General features: G+C 39.7%; 1 protein-coding gene across 7 annotated transcripts in view; it reads right to left on the minus strand.

The window, feature by feature from the left end:
* Positions 1-21,576, minus strand: part of SOX5 (SRY-box transcription factor 5) — a 422,924-nt gene that overhangs the window by 134,945 nt on the left and 266,403 nt on the right. For 4 of the 7 annotated variants that reach the window (XM_075004792.1, XM_075004831.1, XM_075004813.1 and 1 more), the window contains exon 7: positions 14,164-14,287. In XM_075004792.1, the coding sequence (XP_074860893.1) occupies positions 14,164-14,287 (124 nt within the window). The remainder of the gene's footprint in view (positions 1-14,163; positions 14,288-21,576) is intronic. The other 3 variants (XM_075004821.1, XM_075004804.1, XM_075004796.1) reach the window with 1 other exon arrangement.

Here is a 21,576-nt window from a genome sequence, read left to right on the forward strand (position 1 = left end):
ACAAAGGGTTTTCTAAGTTGGTTTTGATATTTAATCACACCCTGCTAGTGTTCTGCACTTGCCAATATCTTCCTTGATTTCATTTTGGATTCCATTTCCTGTTTAGCATGATTGAATCAAGAGGGCGTTTGACTTGTAAGTATCTTAATCTAGACTTTCACTCAGAGACAAAATCAACTTCTCTTTAGTCACAGCAAAGAAATACCTCCATTCCTCCAAGAGTGACAGACTCAACATTCACAGTTTTGTGCCACTTCCAGTGCCACAAGGACCTCAACAGAAAACACCAGTTTCATTTTGAATGACTTCTTTCTGGCAATGGACAGATTGTGTAAGTGCCAGCCATACAAGAAACCTACATCATTTTTTCCCCATTCCAAAGAGAGGAGCAAGGAATACTGAAGTGCATTAAAGCATAGCTTTTAAAACATTAAGCTGCGTCTACACAGCCCCTCACTTTCAGAAGGGGCATGAAAATGTGGCCATTGGAAATGCAAATGAGGCACTAATTTGCATATCATGTGCCTCATTTGCATAATAAAGGCCACTCACCATTCCAGAAGTGCTGTTTTCAGGGGGAAAATAAAGCCATGTAGATGGGGGTCTTTGGAAGACAAACTCTATTTTCAAAAGATCCCTTCTTGCTCTTACGTTTCAGGAAGGGATTTTTTTTCTAAGGAACCCTGTCTACATGGCTTTTTTTTCCCCTCCATCCCTTGAAAAGAGTATTTGTAGGGTAAGGTTGCTCAGTGGGTTGAGCACTGGCTTACTAAACCTAGGGCTGTGAGTTCAATTCTTGAAGGGGCCATTTAGGGATCTAGGATAAACAAATCAAAAATAAAATAAGAACCTGTCAGGGCTGGTGGTAGGTCCTGCTGGGAACTGGATTTGAAGACCTTTGAAGGTCCCTTTCAGTTTCATGAGACAGGTGTATATATTTTCACTTCCAAAAATGTGATCACATGAGAGTATGCAAATGAGGCACACAATTAGTAAATCTACACTTCATTTGAATTTTCTATCAGCCACATTTGCAGGTCCCTTGTGAAAGGGAGGGTCCATGTAGACATAGCTCAAAAGTTGTGTGGAGCTACAATTTTGTGTGCTCCATGTTCTCCATACTCATTATTATTATTGGTTGTTGACACATTTCAGTGGCCCAAAAGTATTTTTAAGAATAATACATGTACAACAAAAGCTTTTCTGATCTTACTGTGAATCCTTTGCAGTCCGTAATACTTCTGTTACCTCAATGTTACTGTGTATTTATACTACCATGGCCTGGGATTTTAACATTTCTTTTATTAAGAGAAGTAGTCCTTGCCTACTGCAAGCTCTAGTTTCTAACAAGACTTCCCACTATTGCAATTCCTGTGGCTAGCCTACGTTTATACTCCCATGCTTGCAACTGAACCAATGTAGCAATGATGGGAACATTTAGGTCCAGGTACAGTGATCAGAAGAGGTAGTATCAAACCTCATTGTGTTAAGAACTGCACACAGACACAGCAAGAGCCTGTCTCTGACCCTTAAAAAGGCAAATCAAAGAAAGTGGGAGGGGAAAATAAGAGAGGGGAAGTCACTTGCCTAGTGAACATCACACAGCAGGCCAGAGATCAGAATAAAACCCAGCCTTCTGTATTCCCAGTCCAATACCTGCTACACTGGGCCCCACTGTCTCTCTCTGAGCTGCCCTTAAAGTCTCTCAAACTGGCATTTAGACTTGTCTGAGCAGTTGTGTGTATTCCTTAACATGTTAGGGAAATGCATTTCTTAAGCATTTTATTAATGCTTCAGTAAATGTCTTACTTTTATATCTAAAAGTCCTTTTACCCAGTGCTGGGAACTTTTTAGGAATGTGAAACGAGATAGTCAGCTATTAGAAACAGTTATTTCCCACCCATTCATAAGCTTGTACTACTTAAACTATTCACAATCAAACAATAGTCTTATGCTACAGCCAATCAAAAACCGCAATCATGACATACTGCTGTGTTACAATCAGGAAGGAATTAGTGACTCATCGTCTCCCTTTGTCTTTTACACAACAGCCAAAAATGCAGAATTCTCCAAGGCTCCTTTAAGTTCCAAACTACCAACTACAAATGCTGGACTTCTGCTACAAAAGAAATATTAAAGGGAGTTTTTTGCTGTTTTATAGTTGTCTAGGGTTTGTCTATTTGTTTGTTTTATACAAAGCAGAGGGAAGGATCTGAAATGGAGCAAGGGATGGAATCTACATCTTATAAGAAAAGGTAGAAATGATTAGATTACCTAGATTATCTTCCTTTTCATTACAAATATACTTATTACCCATCTGTACCACTTTGGTAAATAACATAACTCAGGAAAGACATGGAGGACAGGCCAGAGTGTGAGAGAGCTCAGAGGTAGGGGTGATAGGTGAGATACACAGTTTTTGGCAGGAAGGAATGTTTTGGAGACTGAGGAGGGCACAGGATGGAATGAAGAAATGGGAGTCTGGGTGTGCAGATTGTAGGACCATCCCTCAGGGGGACAACTTTAGGGTTTGTCGAAGAGGAGGTGAGATGAGAGAAGAGATTTATGGGGAAGACATAAGATGACAGAATAACCTGGAAGAAGAAGCAACCCGAGGAGGAGGATAGACTTGGCTTGGGGAAGAATGAGGGTGAGGAGCGGACCTGAGTGTGGCCAAAGTGCCGAGAGTCTTAAACTATGTTCCACAGAACACTGGTGTTCGGTGAACAACTTGCAGGTGTGCCATGAGCGTCTGATGACATTTTTTTGATATCACACACTGATGGTATATATTTTCTGTTATTAAAACCAGATACAATATTACTTCTTCATGGCTATGATGCCTAATTAAATTTCTTCATTTCGATTTTGCTGTGTATGTTGCTGTTTGGGGTTTGTTTGTTTGTTTGTTTTTTGGTCTGACAACAATTGAAGAAGATAATGAAAAGAAAATTTTAATGGGTGTTCTGCTTAAAAAATATTATTGTTTGATGTTCTCTGGTCTCAAAAAGTTGAAGGAACACTGTGCCAGAGCAACACTTCCCACAACTCATTCGTACTTGGTCATAGACAGCGACACATGTTGAAATAGCCTACTTGGAAATGTGCTCAAAATAAGCTATGCAATTTGTGTAGCACAAACATCATAGCTTATTTCGAGCTTACAGTGTCATGTAGACATAGCCTAAACGCCCCAGGAGTTTGTTTCCATTATCTTTCAGTGAGACACAGGCCTCTGCATACCTAACTCACTTTTGAAACTGAGACAAACAACCAAGTCACATATGCAATTCGTTAAACTTGTTGAAAATTGTACTTGCAAAGACTAGGCCTTTTTCATCTTTTGTTTCACTGATGTCCCGCTTCTCTCCTTCCTTGCCTATCTATATGTTATCATTGGTTGTCTGCTGTAGGGACCTGGTCTTTCAACCATTCCTATTCCCTTCACTCCTGCTTTATTCTCATCTTCCACAAGCAGTTCTCTCTCTTTGTGTCTTACCCTGTTATCTTTCCCGTGATCCCGCCTGTATGCCCTACAACAATACTCTGACCAACACTCGTGGTCTACAAGTGACTCTTTAATGTGTCTCCTGAGGCTCTTTGCAGCACATATTAAAACACCATGTGATTTAGTTATTAATAAATCTAAGTTATTATGCAATCAAAATGCTTTTACCGTGCTATTAACCAATTGTAGTTCATAAACTAATAGTACTTGGTCAGACATTTTGATGTGAGAATTTATACACACACACACAATATTTCTCAACTTACTCTTTAAATACAAGTACATAATACTATAGTACATGAAACAATGAATTCACATTACTGTGGCTTGTGGCTCTTTTGGATAATGCTGATCACTATTTTGGCTCCTGAACCACTAAGCTCTACATGTCACTGCCCTATAACCTTCCCCATCTCATAACCCACTCTCAGTCACACCTCAACATTCTTCTAAGACCTCATATGTGTGAAAGAGTTATACTGGCTTAATGTTAAGTCAGCTTTTAAACTGATTTTAGTTAAAAAAGTACAAACTGTTGCATTATATATTCTGTTTTTAGTTTGAGTGGCTTATTTTATTTCAGCTTTAATCGACTCCTAATCAATATAAGCAAAACTGACCTAAACCCAATTAAAACTGAAATACCCTCTTGTTCAACAGCCTTTTGCGCTGGCTTAACTAAATCAGTTTAAAGTCATACCTTAAGTTAAGCACCGAGAACATAAAGGACCCAAGTACCATTTTCAAAAGTAATTCAGACACTTAGGAATCTACATCCTGTTGAGTTTTGATAGAGACTTAAGTTTCAAATTGTTTGTCACTTTTGAAAATGAGACCAAAGGTCCACAATTTATGAAATGCTTCTAAATATTTTATGAAATCTCTATTTTTTAAAGGAATTCATAACAAATGTTCTAATTTAAAAGAAAATCCCTTAAAAACTAACACGATCATTAAAATCATAACCTATTTCATTTACTTCTTCTTTTACTGCACACTTTTATTTTCTTCTGTTCTTTGCATCTCCCTTTATTGAGGTGCTCAAATATAGACATATGGTATGTTCACGCAGCCCACGGCTGCAAGTCTCACAGTGCAGGCCAGCACATTCAGAGAAACAGGTCTCACACTGGTGCTCTAAAACAGCTCTGTTGACAGCACTTCAAAGTTGTGACTTGGGCTGAGGCTCTGGCACTTGTTGGAAGGAGGGGTGTTAAAGCCCATGCTCCAAGATGAGCCATAGCTTCGAAATACAGTGCATGCAGTCATTTTTAGAGTGTTGGTGCAGGCTGCTAGCCCAAGTCTACCAAAATGGGCTGGGTTACTCACTGCCGTGGGCTTCTTGTAGACATATTCACAAAAACACAATTTTAGGCACCTGTTTCGGCCTAGGAATTGAATTGAAACCCCCAACTTATTATTATTGAGGTCACTATTTCCCTTATTTTAGATTTATTCAAACTACTGTGAGAGTCTCCCCCAGCACCACAAAGTTGGCCATTTTTCCTGACACTGAAAAACAAATCACAGTTTTTTGTTGTTCCCCATCAGGATACTTTCAGCTCAGCACCCAACACCCTAGCAGTGACACATTCTCACTTAGCATACTGGGCACACTCTTAAAGTATCTAATTCTTGCTGCGCCGATGCACAGTTTTATACTTTTTTCCTTATTTTGGGGGAGGGGAAGATGAGGGTTTAGTCATATGATCATCCTTTTCCAAGGCAAAAACAGTAGCTCTAAAAGATTATTAACGTCCTTACAAAGAAACTACAGTATGTAGTCCTGACAACTCAGGGTTCCTGTTTTTGTCATTTTGATAAGACATACCATGTCAATTTTCTTTTCTTGTGATTCGGTGGTTGTCATTGACCTGTATGTCAGCTGATACATCTGACACAGTTAAAACAGAAGTTAGCATGCAGTCTCTTTAGAAGCCAGCCACATGGACCCTGCTTACAAGGGAGATTAATAGTACAGCCTACATGATACCTCATTAAACAATGAAACATGTGACTAACTAAAAAACAGAGATACATCAGCAAATATGCCCAAGGAAGTTTATGGTATTTAACTCCTAAACATTAATTTTATTGTACTGGATGAGGAACCAATTAACTGAAAATTTCATTTTTATTGGGTGTAAGGAATATCACTTAGAAAATGGAGGAACAATAAATTCAGCATATTTTAGTTTTATTAGGCTTGGCTTGTTGTCCATTCTCATATATTTATGCCTGTTTTAAGACATATTTCGATATCTCATCAATAACTTTGTCTGGTTATATTATTTAGGAAACTTCCAGCTGCAGTGAGCTGAGATGTAACAAATATACAATATACCTATTGTATATTTATATATCCCCCACCGCCAATTGGATATGGTTGAAACTGTGATTAAAGGGCTTTCCTAAAAAGGCCAAGTGGATGACATCTGACTGGGAACACAATATGATTTGTTACAACATATTTTTCCATTGGGGAAGGGAGGAAAGGGCAAAGAAAAAGTAAAACAGTTTCTGTTTCCAAAATTTGGCATTTCGACATAAAAATAACACAGGGACCAGCAAGTAAACCACCACCTAACAGCTGTCCTGACAACTACTGAACGATCTGGGAAAAAACATTTGGGCTACATCTACACTTAGTAAAAACTTCGCAATGGCCATGCTAATGGCCAAATCGAAGAATACTAATCAGGCGCTGAAATGCATATTCAGCACCTCATTAGCATGCTGAAGTGCCACGGTTTGCTCCCGCATGGCTCATCTACACCAGGGTCCTTTTCGAAAGGACCCCACCAACATCAAAATCCCCTTATTCCAATGAGCTCATTAGGAATAAGGGGATTTTGATGTTGGTGGGGTCCTTTCGAAAAGGACCCTCGTGTAGATGAGCCGCATGGCAGCAAACCGCAGCACTTTTGAAGGGCTGTGGCCTCTGGCATGCTAATGAGGCGCTGAATATGCATTTCAGTGCCTCATTAGTATTCTTTGATTTTGCCATTAGCATGACCATTTGAAGTTTTTACTAAGTGTAGACACGGCCTTGGTAGCAAATCAGCCCTTCAAAACTTTTTGAGGCGTACTAAAATCAACTATAATTTCTGGAAAGAAAACTGGGAAAAAAACAAAAACAAAAACAAAAAACAAAAAACCATATCACTCAAATGTTCACCTGCACTTCAACTTACAACAGTAAGTGCGTGTCTACACTATCCAAAAACTTCGAAATGGCCATGTAAATGGCCATTTCGAAGTTTACTAATGAAGCGCTGAAATACATATTCAGCACCTCATTAGCATGAGGGCGGCCGCGGTGCTTCAAAATTGACACGGCTCACCGCCGTGCAGCTCCTCCAGATGGGGTTCCTTTTCAAAAGGACCCCACCTACTTCGAAGTCCCCTTATTCCTATGAGCAGATGGGAATAAGGAGACTTCGAAGTAGGCGGGGTCCTTTCGAAAAGGAGCCCCGTCTGGACAAGCTGCGCGGTAGCAAGCCGCGTCAATTTCGAAGCGCCACAGCCGCCCGCATGCTAATGAAGCGCTGAATATGTATTTCAGCACTTCATTAGTAAACTTCGAAATGGCCATTTGCATGGCCATTTCGAAGTTTTTGGATAGTGTAGACATAGCCTAAGGCTGTGTCTATACTAGCCCCCTTCTTCAAAGAGGGCATGGTAATCAGCCTGAGCAGAGAATACTACTGAAGTGCTGCAATCAATATGCAGCACCTTCTAGTTGCAAACTTCAAAGTTCCGGCATGCCACGTATTCTCTGCTCAGGCTGATTACCATGCCCCCTTTGAAGAAGGGGGCTAGTGTAGACAGAGTCTAAGTGTCATATTGTTGACCCACCAAACAAGCACCATTTCTCACCCCACATTGCTTCGATCATTAGGAAAAAAAAAAGTCCAATGTAAAATGCCACAGTGTCACATTTTCATTTTCTTTTGGAAATGCATCACCAAGCATTTAAAGAAAAACAATAACAACACCAAAAGGACCAATGGGGAAAAACTCTCCAAATAACAATTTATATTTATTCAGAGCCTTTTATTTTGCAGGATCTCAGTGTTCTTTACAAAGTATGGGGTATATATTATATTTGACAGGGAAGCCCACACAAAAGGGTGGTACAGAACTGCACTGCCACAAAGGAACCATGTCTACACTAGCACCCAGCTTTTGAAAGGGGGATGCTAATGAGACACTTCAGGATATGTTAATGAGGTACTGCAATGAATATGCAGAACCTCATTAGCATAATGGCAGCCGCTGCACTTCAAAAGTGCAGCTTTCGATCACGCATTGCTCGTCTACACAGGTTCCTTTTCAAAAGGACCCCGCAGTCGTCGAAATCCCCTTATTTTTATAATCAAATAAGAATAAGGGATTTCGACATCTGCAGGGTCCTTTCGAAAAGGACTGCGTGTAGACAAGCTGTACATGATCGAAAGTGGCACTTTTGAAGTGCCGTGGCCGCTATTATACTAATGAGGTGCTGCATAATTATTGCAGTGCCTCATTAGCATATCCCGATGTGTCTCATTAGCATCCCCCTTTCGAAAAGGGGGTGCTAGTGTAGACATAGCCAGGGAGTGCTAAGAAGCAATCTGCCCAAGAGCATTCTGCTCCTTAGGTTTACTGGGGGAATAAAATTTCCTGATATACCTATTTACTCTTTGCCGCCTTCTTTGCAAGTGTCTCCCACCAAAGCAGCTCCTCTGCAGTGACAAGCAAGAAGGTTTAGATTCAGGATGGATCTTACATGTGCCATACAAAAGGAGAAGCGGGTGGGAGTTCTTTATTCCCTCCTCCTCATTATCATTTAACTTAAGGGTAGTAATAGTAACAAATTAGCTCTCTCATTAAACATATCTGTGCATGTGCACAAGGCCTGCCAATTGAGGGGCGAGGATGCAAAAGGGCAGTTGCCCCAGGACCCAGTGTTTCACAGGGGTCTGGAGCTCTGGTGGCCAGTGCTGCTATTTTGGCAGCAGCGGCCAGAACTCTGGGCTCCTTTAAAGTACTGCTGTATGCAGCTCTAAGGGAGGGAGGAAAGGAAGCCCAGCGCTGTCGTCTGGGCAGTGTTAAGGGCTTACTGCCCTTGGTCCTGGCTCTTCCACCTTTGACCCTGCCCGTTCTGCGGACACTGAGCCAGGCCTCCCCTCATTCTTGTAGTGGTTGTCAGCTCTGCTGATGTGCATATATGAGGAAGAACATTTCTGTTCACCAAGCTACTTCTGAAGTGTAACACAGCAGCTTTTAAACAGCACACAGCAACAATTCACATCTTAACACTTTGCACTTACATAGGCTGTGTCTAAATTAGCCCCCAACTTCGAAGGGAGCATGGTGATTACGGTGTTGGGAGATTACTAATGAAAAGCTGTGGTACATATGCAGCACTTCATTAGGCTAAATCTCCTCTGTGGCAGCTTCGAAGTGTGAAACTTCGAGCGCTGGCTTACGTGTAGCCGCAGGTCAGCCGCGGGTATTTCGAAGTCAAAATTTTGAGAAGTAAAGGGATTTGGAAGTGGCGTGGGCACTTCGAAGTACCTGCGGCCACACGCAAGCCAGCACTTCGAAGGTTCACACTTTGAAGTTGCTGCAGGGGAGATTCAGCCTATTGAAGTGCTGCATATGCTCTGCAGCACTTCATTAGTAATCTCCCAACACCCTAATTATTGTGCCCCCTTCGAAGTTGGGGGCTAGTTTAGACACAGCCATAATGTTTTATATGTTCAATGCACTTTGGCTGTTGCTACACTATTATTCTCCCTTTGGAGGAGCCATGGTGATTCGAAGCAGGCTAATGAGGCGCTAACATGCATGTTCAGCGCCTCATTAGCATAATGGCGGCTGTGCAAACAGTCTTAGAATTGCAGGTTGACGGTGAAGATGGGGGCAGTTTTGAAATAAGCGTCCCACTTCGACAGTCCCTTACTCCCACAGAACTAGACTGGAATAAGGGAATGTTGAAGCAGGGCACTTATTTCAAAGCTGCCCCCATATTCACTGTCAATCTGCCATTCGAAGTCTGTTTGCATGGCCACCATTATGCTAATGAGGTGCTCAATATGCACGTTAGCGCCTCATTAGCCTGCTTTGAATTGCCTCATTACCATGGCTCTTACGACGGGAGAGTGGCAGTGTAGCAGCAGCCTTTACACACACTAATGAAATGATTTCCTAAATAACTATTCCATGCCTGCCAGCATTTTAACTCTCATGACATCAAATTTTCCTCTGAGCAGGTCTACACAACAGGGGAACAAATCCTAGGCCTAATAAAGTCAACAGCAAGAGTCACTTTACTTCATTTGGGTTGGGACTTCCCCCTATATGGGCTGAAGTGCTGGAACTATAACTGCTTCAGCCACACAGGAGCTCCCACACTTGGCATGACCCGTAAAGCTGAGTGGTGGTATAAGTGAGGTATTTCTGGTTTAAAGGGTACAGTGTGGGGAAAATCAGAGAGTTTAATGAGTTGCCTAAACTCACACAGTACATTTGTGGCAGTGATCAAGAGTTCTTCCACTAGTCTGGAGAAACAGTACCTGTGGAGGCACAGGTGGGAACTAACTCTGGGGAACCCAATCTGGAGTCACGGGGTGGTATTTGCCCACCTCTGTTATAAATCCAGTACTAATAGAAGGTTCTTTTCCAAGCCCAAGAGCTATATGCTTCTTTCTGCCAACTTTAGCACTACACAATATGCTGTAGAGAAAGGAGAGGAAGTGTCAACTTGTTTAAATGATCCATTATGAAACGAAGACCATCTGTTTAAAAACAAAACACAACCAAACAAGCCATCCCATTTGTTAGGAAGAAAAAAGGAAAGAGATACAGGTAGTGCATTGTACTAGAAGTCAGAAAGCATGGGTTCTATAATCTGCTCTGGCATCTCACCTTGGGCAAGTCACTTAATCTTGCTGCCTCAGTTTACCCATCTGTAAAATAGGAATGATCATACTCACATACCTTTGCAAAGCACTTTGAGATCCATGGATAACAATGATTCATTTAATTATTAGCTATTAGTGAATTATCATCAAATTATTATTAATATCTCAACACACCAGAACAGAGTACAAACAGATAGCAAATCTACAGTGGACAAGCTCCCCATACAAGGGCATGTCAGAGCAGCTATGTAATGAATTTTAAGAAGGAAATAGAAATTAGAAAATAGTATTTTTCTTAACAAATGACTCTCCAGTTTCTCCCCCAAGAAAGCGGCTGGTCTTCTGGGCCGTGGCTTCATTAGCCCCCACTTTTCGAAAGGTGGATGCTAAGGATCCACTTCGGCAGATGCTAATGAGGTGCTACTATGAATATGAAGCACCTCATTAGCATAATGGCAGCTGCGCATGTTTTGAAAGTGCCGCTTTCGAAATGCATGCTGCTCATGTAGACAGGGGCCTTTGAAAAGGATGCCCAGACTTCAAAAGCTCCTTCTTCCCATTTGGTTTTGGGAAGAAGTGGCTTTCGAAATCCAGGGGGTACTTTCAAAAGGCCCCTGTCTACACGAGCAGGGTGTGTTTCGAAAGTGATACTTTTGAAATGCGTGTGGCAGCCATTATGCTAATGAGGTGCTACGTATTCATGGAAGCACCTCGTTAGCACCTGCCAAAGTGGCTTGTTAGCATTCCCCTTTGAAAGGCGGGGGCTAGTGTAGCCACGGCCTTGGCGTATACAATTTTGACAGGTTGGTTAAGGAATTTAATGATGTAACTCCCACCAAAGCTAACAGGTGACACGCAGATAAATCTCCAGGAAATCAGGCACTTCTTTTGGCCAAAAGAACCATAAAGGGAACCCAACTTCACAGAATTAAACCTGGCTAGACTCACTGTACAAGCTGAATGAAACAAATTCATTTATATTGAATAAAATATTAATTTCTGAGTAATCTAAGATGTTACTTTTAGCACAAAAGATCTTTGCAATATGTGGGCTTTAACTTTCAAGAAGTGAGTGTACATTTGGGGTACTTTCATTACTGGATGTTCCAAACTGAGAGCCTTTATTTAGGCCTGACTTTGAGAAAGCAGAGCGCAGCACCTTCTGAAAATTGAGCACTTTTCAGTGATCTCAGATTTGGCGACCAATAGTCAAGGTACCCAAAATCACTAATGCTTTTTTGAAAACATAGCTCATATCTAGGAAACTTCCCTACCCGCATCCACAAATTTGCCATTTGTGGGCAAATGCCATATGAAACTTGCTAACATGGGATTCTTACCTATTTGTCAATTGAACTAAGGGTCTCATGTAGTTTTTTCCTTCCTAAATGCAAGTTATGAAAGCTAGTAAGTAACAGAGTTGTCAGCTGGCAAGTCTATAAATCATTCTTAAATGCAGATGAGCACTTAGTGGGATTTTCAAAAAGCCTATGTAGGTTAGATGTCTGACATGGAAATCAGTGGAAGTTGGATGTATAACCTTCTTAGGTCCCTTTGAAAATCCCACCTGGCACCTGTCTGCATCTTTAGATGCCCAGAAATAACTTCAAAAATCAGGTCAATGGGATCCAAAGTCTATGTGAAAGTCGGTGGGACTTGGGCTCTGAAAATTTTATATACGTTCCTAGGTTACTTAAATGCTTTTGAAAATTTTACCCAAAACCTTGTCTGTTGTCTGCATCTAACATGATGACTAATAAAAAATGGAGGAGAGATGTATAGAAGAGGAAAGCTGTTTTAATAGCCTGGATGGGGGAAAAAAAACAAACTCTCAACATTTCTTGATGGGAGCATATTACAGTTTTCAAGGGTGCTATATTTTTCATTACTACAAGCTTTAGCTAGGGCAATATACGTTATTGTTTACATTAAATAGTGAGCAAAAATTTAAAAAAAAAGCCTTTGGACTACTGTTCACTTCCCCTTAGCTTCTTATTCAAACTCAGTCAAACATGTCAGGTAATCAGCAAAACAGAGACCTGTCTTTTTACACTGGCTTCTGCTCAGTCTTAGACCGTCGCATGCCGTTAATTTCAAGCCTTACTGCCATGAGCTGCAGCAACATTGTTCAGTTTTTTCATTTCCAAGGTTATAAAAACATGTGATGTCATATGAACTTCATGGATGCGAGGTACTATCTGACTATCCTACTGTTTATTTACTAACAGTTAAAAAAAAACAACCCTCTCTCCAAGTCAGACTGCATTAACACAGAACTAATTTAATCTGCCAGATATGTCTAACGGAGTGTTTTCTTGACCTTTTCCAGGCCTACAGTTATGGTACTATTCATATTCAACGTGGCTTTGGGTTACACAATCTGCAAAGTGAATCACAATTTTTCTTGCTTGAGAACAAATGGGCGTGGAATCACTGGAAAAAGTGAATGAGCCCATGTTCTGGCACTACAGCTGCACAGGTGGGCAAAGTGTTTTGAACAGTGATTTCTCTGTAGGGGTAACAGTCTATAGTACACTAAAATAAGGATGGCCAAAAAGAAAGGGAACTTTGGTCACAGAAACCCTATACCAGCTGTACAAAGTTAGAAAAACAAAAGAGTCTAATATTGGTGGATGAACTGTATCACCAGACAGTCCCTTTGCATTCAAAATTTAATAAGCTGGTCCACTGGTGAGCACTGCAGAACCAGAAACAATTGATGAATTCATGAGTTAGTCAATGATACAGATGGATACACTGATGCGGACATAATAAAGCTAAACAGGCACACCAAAGAGAGAGAATGGTAAAACAAGCAAGTCTTAGATAACAAGATAGGAAACTGATGTCAATAGAGTTAGATAAGCACCAATGCATGAAACAAGGGTTATACAATTTGTGCTGTAGCTCAATGCATTTGATGAAAGGAAGAGTCTTGATTTATTTTAAACTTATATTTACTCATCTTTTTGACAGGAACAAGAGATCCTATGGAGGGTTTAAATAAAACTGTCAAAAAATTCAGGGGCTGATAGTGACAATATAGCTTTCAAAGATTAATGAAGTAGATGTTACATAATTTTTAGTCTTAGATTCTTGTAAAATAAACTTATGCCTTGTGTTAGTCCATCAAACTGAGAGGCATATGCTATCGTTGATCTTTGTACAGAACTCCTGTAGAGATGAATATGAGTTCTGTTTGTAGGAAGAGGGTAGAATAGGCCCTTAGTTAATAAAATAGCAAGACGACTGCTGGAGGAAACAACATATTTCCCTACAGTAGTGTTGAAATTTATTGGGTTATTTCAGACAACTTCACCTTTAGATTGAGAGGAGTATCTACCTGTGTGTGCTGATGAGCATGTTCATGGTACAACATAGCCACGAATTTCAAAAGTAAATAGGAGTTGCAACTGCCTAATATGACACACCGCAAGAGGGTTTTCAGAGAGGGCTGAGCACATACCCTATGAAAATCACGCCCCTTCAAGTTGAGCACTCACATTCACTAGTGAATTCAGACATTCTTGGACGTTGTATCAATGAACATATCCGTGAGCGCTTGGCAAATCCGTTCTCATGCTATTCTGCAAATCCTAAATTCAACTTCCTGAATCTGTCTCCTTTAGGCAGCAGAGGAGACATTTCTGATCTTGTGAATAAGTTCAGCACTAATATTAGACAACCTGGTTTAAAAAACTCTGCCCTTGTTCCACTTTTGGCTGCAAAATCTACAAGACTTACTGCATCCTGCCTTGTAGCTGAAACCAGGAGGAAGGAGGAATCCTTGCTGAGCAGCGGCTGCTAGGGTTCGTTGATCTGGAGGGAACACGGGAATCATCAATGGAGGCAGCTGACCTTGAACCTGCTGAACAGAAGGTGGGAAATCAAATCTGGAGAATCTTCTGGAGATTTTAGTGCATTTAGTTATTTATTTATTTTTAGCCAGGTCAGCCTGGTATACTCTTATGTGAGAGGTTCCTACAGCATCGACAGTTCAGCTATGTTAATTACAACATACCCCAGCACTTAATTACACGAATTAAGACACACCTATATTTCATTTCAATTATTCCCCCTCCAACTGTAAGACTTTAACAACCATGACTGCAGTTTGAGCTGTCTTCTCCATGTAACACATCCCAAATCACAGTGCTTCCAAATCACAATTATATACATAGCATCTTTCATCCTAAATGATTCTAAACACTGTCCAAGCACAAGATAGGTATGTATGGATTAGGATATAGCCATACATGTATACATGTTTGTGCATCTACACATGCATGCACGCATGCACACATGCACATTTATGCATGCACAGACATATTGTCAGAAATAGCCACAAACACAACTGACATAACTTTGCTCAGAAATAAAATGCAGCCATGTCTGGAGTTCCTGCTGTTTCACTTTGCACAGCAGCCCCACACAAAAGTGTAGAGCAGGAAATGAAGACTATTATATTGCAAGTAAAACTGAAGGAGACTTAAGGCGAGCAGAAAGCTGTCATCCTAACTGGAAATTGGGCATAACACAACAGCTAACGCTATTACTTTTCCAAAGTTTTATGAGCATTTTTGACCACAGATGGTCAGGACATTGTTTTTCCATCTCACGTAGAAGAGGAACAAATCATTCGGTAACTTAAGCAGAAGCCAAATGACTGATTTTAACAAAAATGCCCATGCTAATATATGAAAACTTTGCCTTTCAGGAGAACAGTTCATAAAGGGAAGGATGACTGAAGAAACTCTTACAAGAGGGGCTATCAAAACTGACCACACAATTGTGGAGCAAAGGCACAGGAGATACAGATGGGCTGTGATAGATTCAAAGTCAGTTCATGGTGTGATGTGTACAGTGTTAAGAATGGGGGTGACTCTGTGTGCGGTAATCGGACCTTTACAGCCTGGCACATCCTATAAGGCAAAGCTCACAAGATGTATTGGTTAGAAATTGTTGCAGTTGGAGACTGAACTCAAGACTGACGTTTTGTTAGATGTAGTGCCAATTATTGTGTTAACTCAATTCGCTCTGGCTGTTATTTTATTCTTCGCGTAGCTATTCTGATCTAGTTAGTTACAAAGGCATATTTGGATTTTGACAGACATAATATAAAATGCTATTTCTTCCTCCTTATATTCAGCCAGTCTGGAATTGTCCCATTTTTGCCTTGACATTTTTTTAAGATAAAGTAACTATATTCTTTTAGAACAAAAATGAACAGCCGCGTGGAATTTTTGCATAGTACTCTTCTTCGGCAAAAAGCCATGGAACTTTTTTTAAAAAATGGTTTCCAAGGATGAAAGTGACTTTGCCAAGCAAAGAAGCTTCAAAACAGGACTCAAAAACACTAATAGAAAGACAGATGGTTCTACTAAGAGCTTTGCTGCCAAAAAAAAAAAAAAGGCGAAAAAAATGGAGTGATGTTATTGAAGCTGACTGCAAAGTTTTCTGATGACTGCAAATACTCTTGTCCCATTGCAAGTGTTAACTCTGCCTCCAGGGCTAATATAACCAAAGTGCCACACACACACGCACACACAAAATTGTCACTGCCAAGCCCCCACAATGTAGCGCAAGTCTGCACTTGATTCCAAGTGACTGCCTGATATGCTAGCAAAACACTGTATTAAAAAACGCCACCCTTTCAGAAAAAAAATCAACTAGGAAAATGCCCTTCTTTCTCAAAACTGGCTGTCACATTTTCTTTTTCAAATTCTCCCTCCCAGTTATACCCTGTAAGGCGGCCTTAGGACCTTCTGACTTTAAACGACAAAACTGCACTTTTATAAAGGAGGTAAAACCTGCAGAGAGCTGAAGATGGTCTGCATGGATACAGAAGTAACCCAGTCAAAACAAAATAATTTCCATTGCTACCTGGAATGTATGTAGCACCACGCTAATATCTGCATTTCATTTCCTCCCAAAAACAACTGCAAACATTGTTTCATTTTAATCAGATTACTTGGTACAATATAATGCATATATTATGCATAACCCTTCTTAACTACTGCATTTTAACTTTCATAAAATATATGTTTATTGTTATCTACTGTTGCTAAGATACGACTTTTTAAAGTGGTAGATAATTCGGACCCTCCCTTTCCAGTTCTTTCTCCTGAAGTTTTTCTTTATATATTTTTAAACCAATGCTGTTATTTACATTTGTTTTATAACAACCTGTCAGATGGTTTCTTTTCTTCTAAAAAAAATCTTCTTGATATTAGGGTTTACAATTTGAGTGAAGCTGACCCCAAATCAGGGCTAGTTTCAGACCTTGCCTTCTGTTCTACTAATGTATAAAGATAATGAACATAAATACATATGTTTATAGGTACATAACACTTTTATACAAGTTTATATACTTGATAGTGGTCCTCTCACCCGACAAGTCATAGGTGGCTTCTTAGGTATAAGGTCCTCTAAGTAGGTCTATAGGTTAAATCCTGACCCACAAAGTCAAAGCAAAATTCCCATTGATTTCAGAGCCAGAATGTCATACAGATTCTTCATATAGTTTCAGAGAGATAGCCGTGCTAGTCTGTATACTATCAAAACAAAAAAGCATCCCAGTAGCACTTTAAAGACTAACAAAATAACTTATTAGGTGGTGAGCTTTCGTGGGATAGACCCACTTCTTTAGACCATAGTCTGGTCTGGCTATGGTCTGAAGAAGTGGGTCTGTCCCACGAAAGCTCACCTAATAAATTATTTTGTTAGTCTTTAAAGCGCTACTGGACTGCTTTTTTGTTTTGATAGATTCTTTGTATGCTTTTTTTTTTTAGTGTCGAACACAATGGAGTCCCAATCCTTAGTGAGACTTGTAGATATTGCCACCATACAAGTATCATCATCACATAACTTCTCAATTTATACCACAGCTCTGCAATCTGCCTTATAATAATGTACCACCTGTCAGGTATCCAGAGCTACTATTCTATTGTACAGGCATGCGATAAATTATAAAGTCATGTGATAAACTACAACCTCATCTTCTCTCTGCTCACTTATTTATCTGGCCCAAGATTCATTCCGACGTTCCTTATCACTAAATAACTGTAACAAGACACTTAAAAAGACTATTTTTTTTACAAAAAAAGACCTTAGCAATCTTCCAGAAAAATATGTTCTTTCCCCACATCCCACCCCTGCTAGAATTGCCCCAGCAAAACAAGCCACATACTTGTTATGTCCCACAGCTAAAAATAGGCATTTAAAAACCTTTGGAAAGAAGATTCCTAGCTTTTCAGCAGGATTCATTGCACTTGCTTCCTATCCTGGAAAGACCTAATACACTAGATATTGAAGCCATGACATTATAATGCAGAGAGAAGTTATTTTTGCCTATTGACAGGTGCCTAATGTATAATAGTTTCATTTCTCCTGTCTTTCTGAGCCAGGAACCATTGGCTTGGTGGTGAAGAAAGAACTAATGATACTACAAATAATCTTAATATAATTTTCACTCTCCAAAACATACGTAAAATACCTTTATTTTATCACACATGGAATATATAGAATATTAGTTTATGTATGTATGTATGGTGTGAAAGTTTTTTTAGTTCTCATTTAGCATGAACTGGATTCAATGTGTGTGTATAACACAGATACTACAGTGAAGAGAATATTGGCCATTTTAAGATCAGGCAGACTGTTCAGAATATCTGAAGCACCTCATCTCCATATATATCCTCCTTTTTAAAGTTTTTTCATTGTGAAAAGCTTCTATTTTTGGTAATGTTTCCATATTTGCAATTCCTATCACAGAGGACTCACACAACGGGGAAAAAAAGTAGAAATAAGTAAATGAAATAACCTAAAGGGGAAAATTAGTACAGCATATTAAATTAAATTATTTATTTTCAAAATTCTTGAGTTCCACTACTTCCCACAATAAATAACAAAAGGAAAATAATTACTTTTTCTTTGTCTCAAAAACCTTCTCCACTCAATGGAACTTACTATAGTTATCAAAGGATATGAAACACTTGGAATCTTAAGGTATGTCTACACACAAGGTCTTCTGAAATACCCTATTACAAAATAACACAACTACACACAAAAATGCATTTTTGAAATTGTACTTAGCTACTTCAAATTACATTGTCTACACACATAGCGCCTATTTCAAAATAGATCCATTTTATGCACTATGGTTTATTTTGAAATAGGATCGTCTACACTGGCCCCTCCCTTTTGAAAGGGTATGCAAAAATGGCCAATTGAAAATGCAAATGAGGCACTGATATGAATATTCACTGCTTCATTTGCATAATGGCAGCCACAGAACATACAGAAGGTAGGAAATACCAGAATTAAGGTTGTCCGTGCTACCTTAATTTGGCCCTCATGGATATATGTTGTGACACAATCTTCACATGTTTATAGTACTATTTTTTGACCACAGGACATTTGCATCATTTAGCCAGCTAATTATGTTCCTCAAGTAATATGTGATTGTACTTCTTTTTTATAAGTCTAGATATCTGTATGACATATTCAATATTATTTGTATTTTTTCATTCATATAAACTTGCATTAATTTTGTTCTCACAATTGTCCATTATGTCTTTACTGATGTAGCCTTTACTTGTTTTGAAGGTTTACATTTTATTACATTTCTGGCACCTGCATTCTTTGCATTTAGAGTTTGATTCTGCTAGTCCAATTCTTATTAAGTAGTACTTTATTTGGGAAGTGGTCCTAATGATTTCTTTAGTATTATCTGTGGAGAAGGTATTACTCAATATGAGTAAGGGTGGCAGGTTTGGCTCTTGGAACAGGACTTCACCTTTTACAGACAGCTAAAACCTTGAACATTAGTCTGCCACAAGCTCCTACTCAGTAAAATACCATTATAAAGATATATAAACATCTTTCTTTAAATCATGTCTTATTTTACTACAGGTTGAACCTCTATACTCCCTCACTCTCTGAATCTGGCAGCAACCATGATCTGGCATGATTTTAGTTTGGTGGATGACCATTTACTATGACCAAGTTTCCCGTGACCCCATAAAGTTTGTTTACAGCCAGCAGTTCTGGATTTCAGTGTTCTGTGCTGTTATTCAGCTCTAATTTACCCCTAAATGTCTTCTAAGAGCCCACTAAGCAGTGGAAGACTGCTAGACAATATTGACCTCTCACGGTCTGGAAAATTCTCTCATCCAGCACCGGTCAGGTCCTGACGCTGCCTGACTAGAGAGTCAACTGGAATGTCCTTTTTATACAGAAGTTTGGCTCACTTGTTTTGTTTGTTTGTTTTTGTTTTCATGTGATGTAGCCATAAAGCATCTCACTGAAATTCAATATTACTTTCTCAGAGTAACCGGATACACTTGAATTGCCCCTTTAACTTCAGATTGTTTACAGAACCATTTCTCATATGTTCCTGGTTCAAGATGTAAATGTATAAGTACAGCCCCCCTTTCCTGAGCCCCCACTGCTGCACTCCACCCCACAATTTAATTTCTTACAGATACTGTTGTATCACACACACACAACCCATGCCCTGAGTGCCCCAAAAGTGGAATTACAATATGTCAGTAATGACAGTGTAAGAAATTTAAGTAACTTTCAGAGCTGGCTATAACCTTCCTGTTCACAATTGCTTCCTAGTAATGCTACTGCTCATAGGCAAATGTGTTTTCATGTTGCCAGCCTATAAAGAAAAATAAATAAGACTACTTAGGGAACCAAAATAGATACATATTTGTAACTCTTTCAGCATACGAGAACTTTTCAGAACAATAATGTGGAAAAATTAGTAGCCCACTGAAATATGGGAACTATCTGCAAGAGGCAATGGCTAGAATATATGAGCCCTGGAATATAGAAAACACAGAAAACAAAACCTCCATAATGGCAGTATAAAATGGACAATGTCTCAAAGATTTACATAAATGCTGACCATTTTAAAAAAGCAAAGAGCATGAAATCCAGAAGCCCTTGAGCTCTGCATAATCTGTGGGAGATCCATGTTTCGTTACTTGTGTTCACCACAGCAGTGATTTTCTGCATTGTAAAAGTGAGTGCATGGTTAGTCCCTTAACTCAGAGGTGGTGAGGGATATTCTAGCATGCATTGCCAAACAGCTATATAACAATGACATGGTCCAAAACAAGGCACTGACCAGATTATAAACTGGTGGGGAGACGGTGAGAAGAATGGAGTGAGTCAATATCTACACTACAGATGAGTCTACACTAGGAACTAACTTCAGGGTTAACTTCGAAGGTAGGCACGACTTCGAAGAAGCTAGCAGAGAATCTACACGCATTTTCCCCAATTTCGAAGTCCTTGCTCCATTCCCAGCAATGGAGTAGTGCCCTACTTCTAAGTTTAACTTTGAAGTAGGGTGTGTGTAGACACTCAGGTTCAAAGTTGCTTACTTCAAAGTTGTACTTTCAAGTAAGCAACTTCAAAGTTAGTTTTGCAGTGTAGACACAGCCTATGAGATTGTATCGATTTTAAGTCATTTAGCCCAATTTTTCCAAGTGCCTGTCCTCACTGTAAATTCCATTAGCTCAATTTATGGTGCACTAATATCTACACAATATCGATATCATAATATCATAGTAACATGATGGGTGTAGCATTCAGTTTGAATTTAAAATTCCAAATGAAGGGTAGTGAGGAATGCCATGTCTTTAAATTGAATTCATTAGCCTCCAGACATGTCCCATATGTGCCCCACAATGCCCTATACTTCTCTGCACTGGTCTTGTCCATCTCCACGGCCCTCAGGTGCAGAGGAATTAGGCAACAGGAATCATACAAACATAGGATTGGAAGAGACTTCAGGAGGTCATCTAGTCCGTCCACCTGCTTCAAGCAGAATCAACCACCATTAACTCATCCCAGCCAGGACCTTGTCAAGTTGGGACTTAAAAACCTCTAGGGATGGAGAATCCACCACCTCTCCAGGCAACGCATTCCAGTGCTTCACCAACCTCCTGGTGAAGTAGTTTTTCACAATATCTAACCTACACCTCATCCTCTTCAACTTCAGACCATTACCCCTTGTTCTGCTATTTGACCCTACTGAGAACAGTTTCTCACCCTCCTCTTTAGAGCTCCCCTTCAGGAAGTTGAAAGTTGCTATTAGACCACGCCTAAGTCTTCTCTTCTGTAAACTAAACAAGCACACTT

This window comes from Carettochelys insculpta, chromosome 1 (assembly GCF_033958435.1).
Source record: "Carettochelys insculpta isolate YL-2023 chromosome 1, ASM3395843v1, whole genome shotgun sequence".
Classification (NCBI taxonomy): Eukaryota; Metazoa; Chordata; order Testudines; family Carettochelyidae; genus Carettochelys; species Carettochelys insculpta.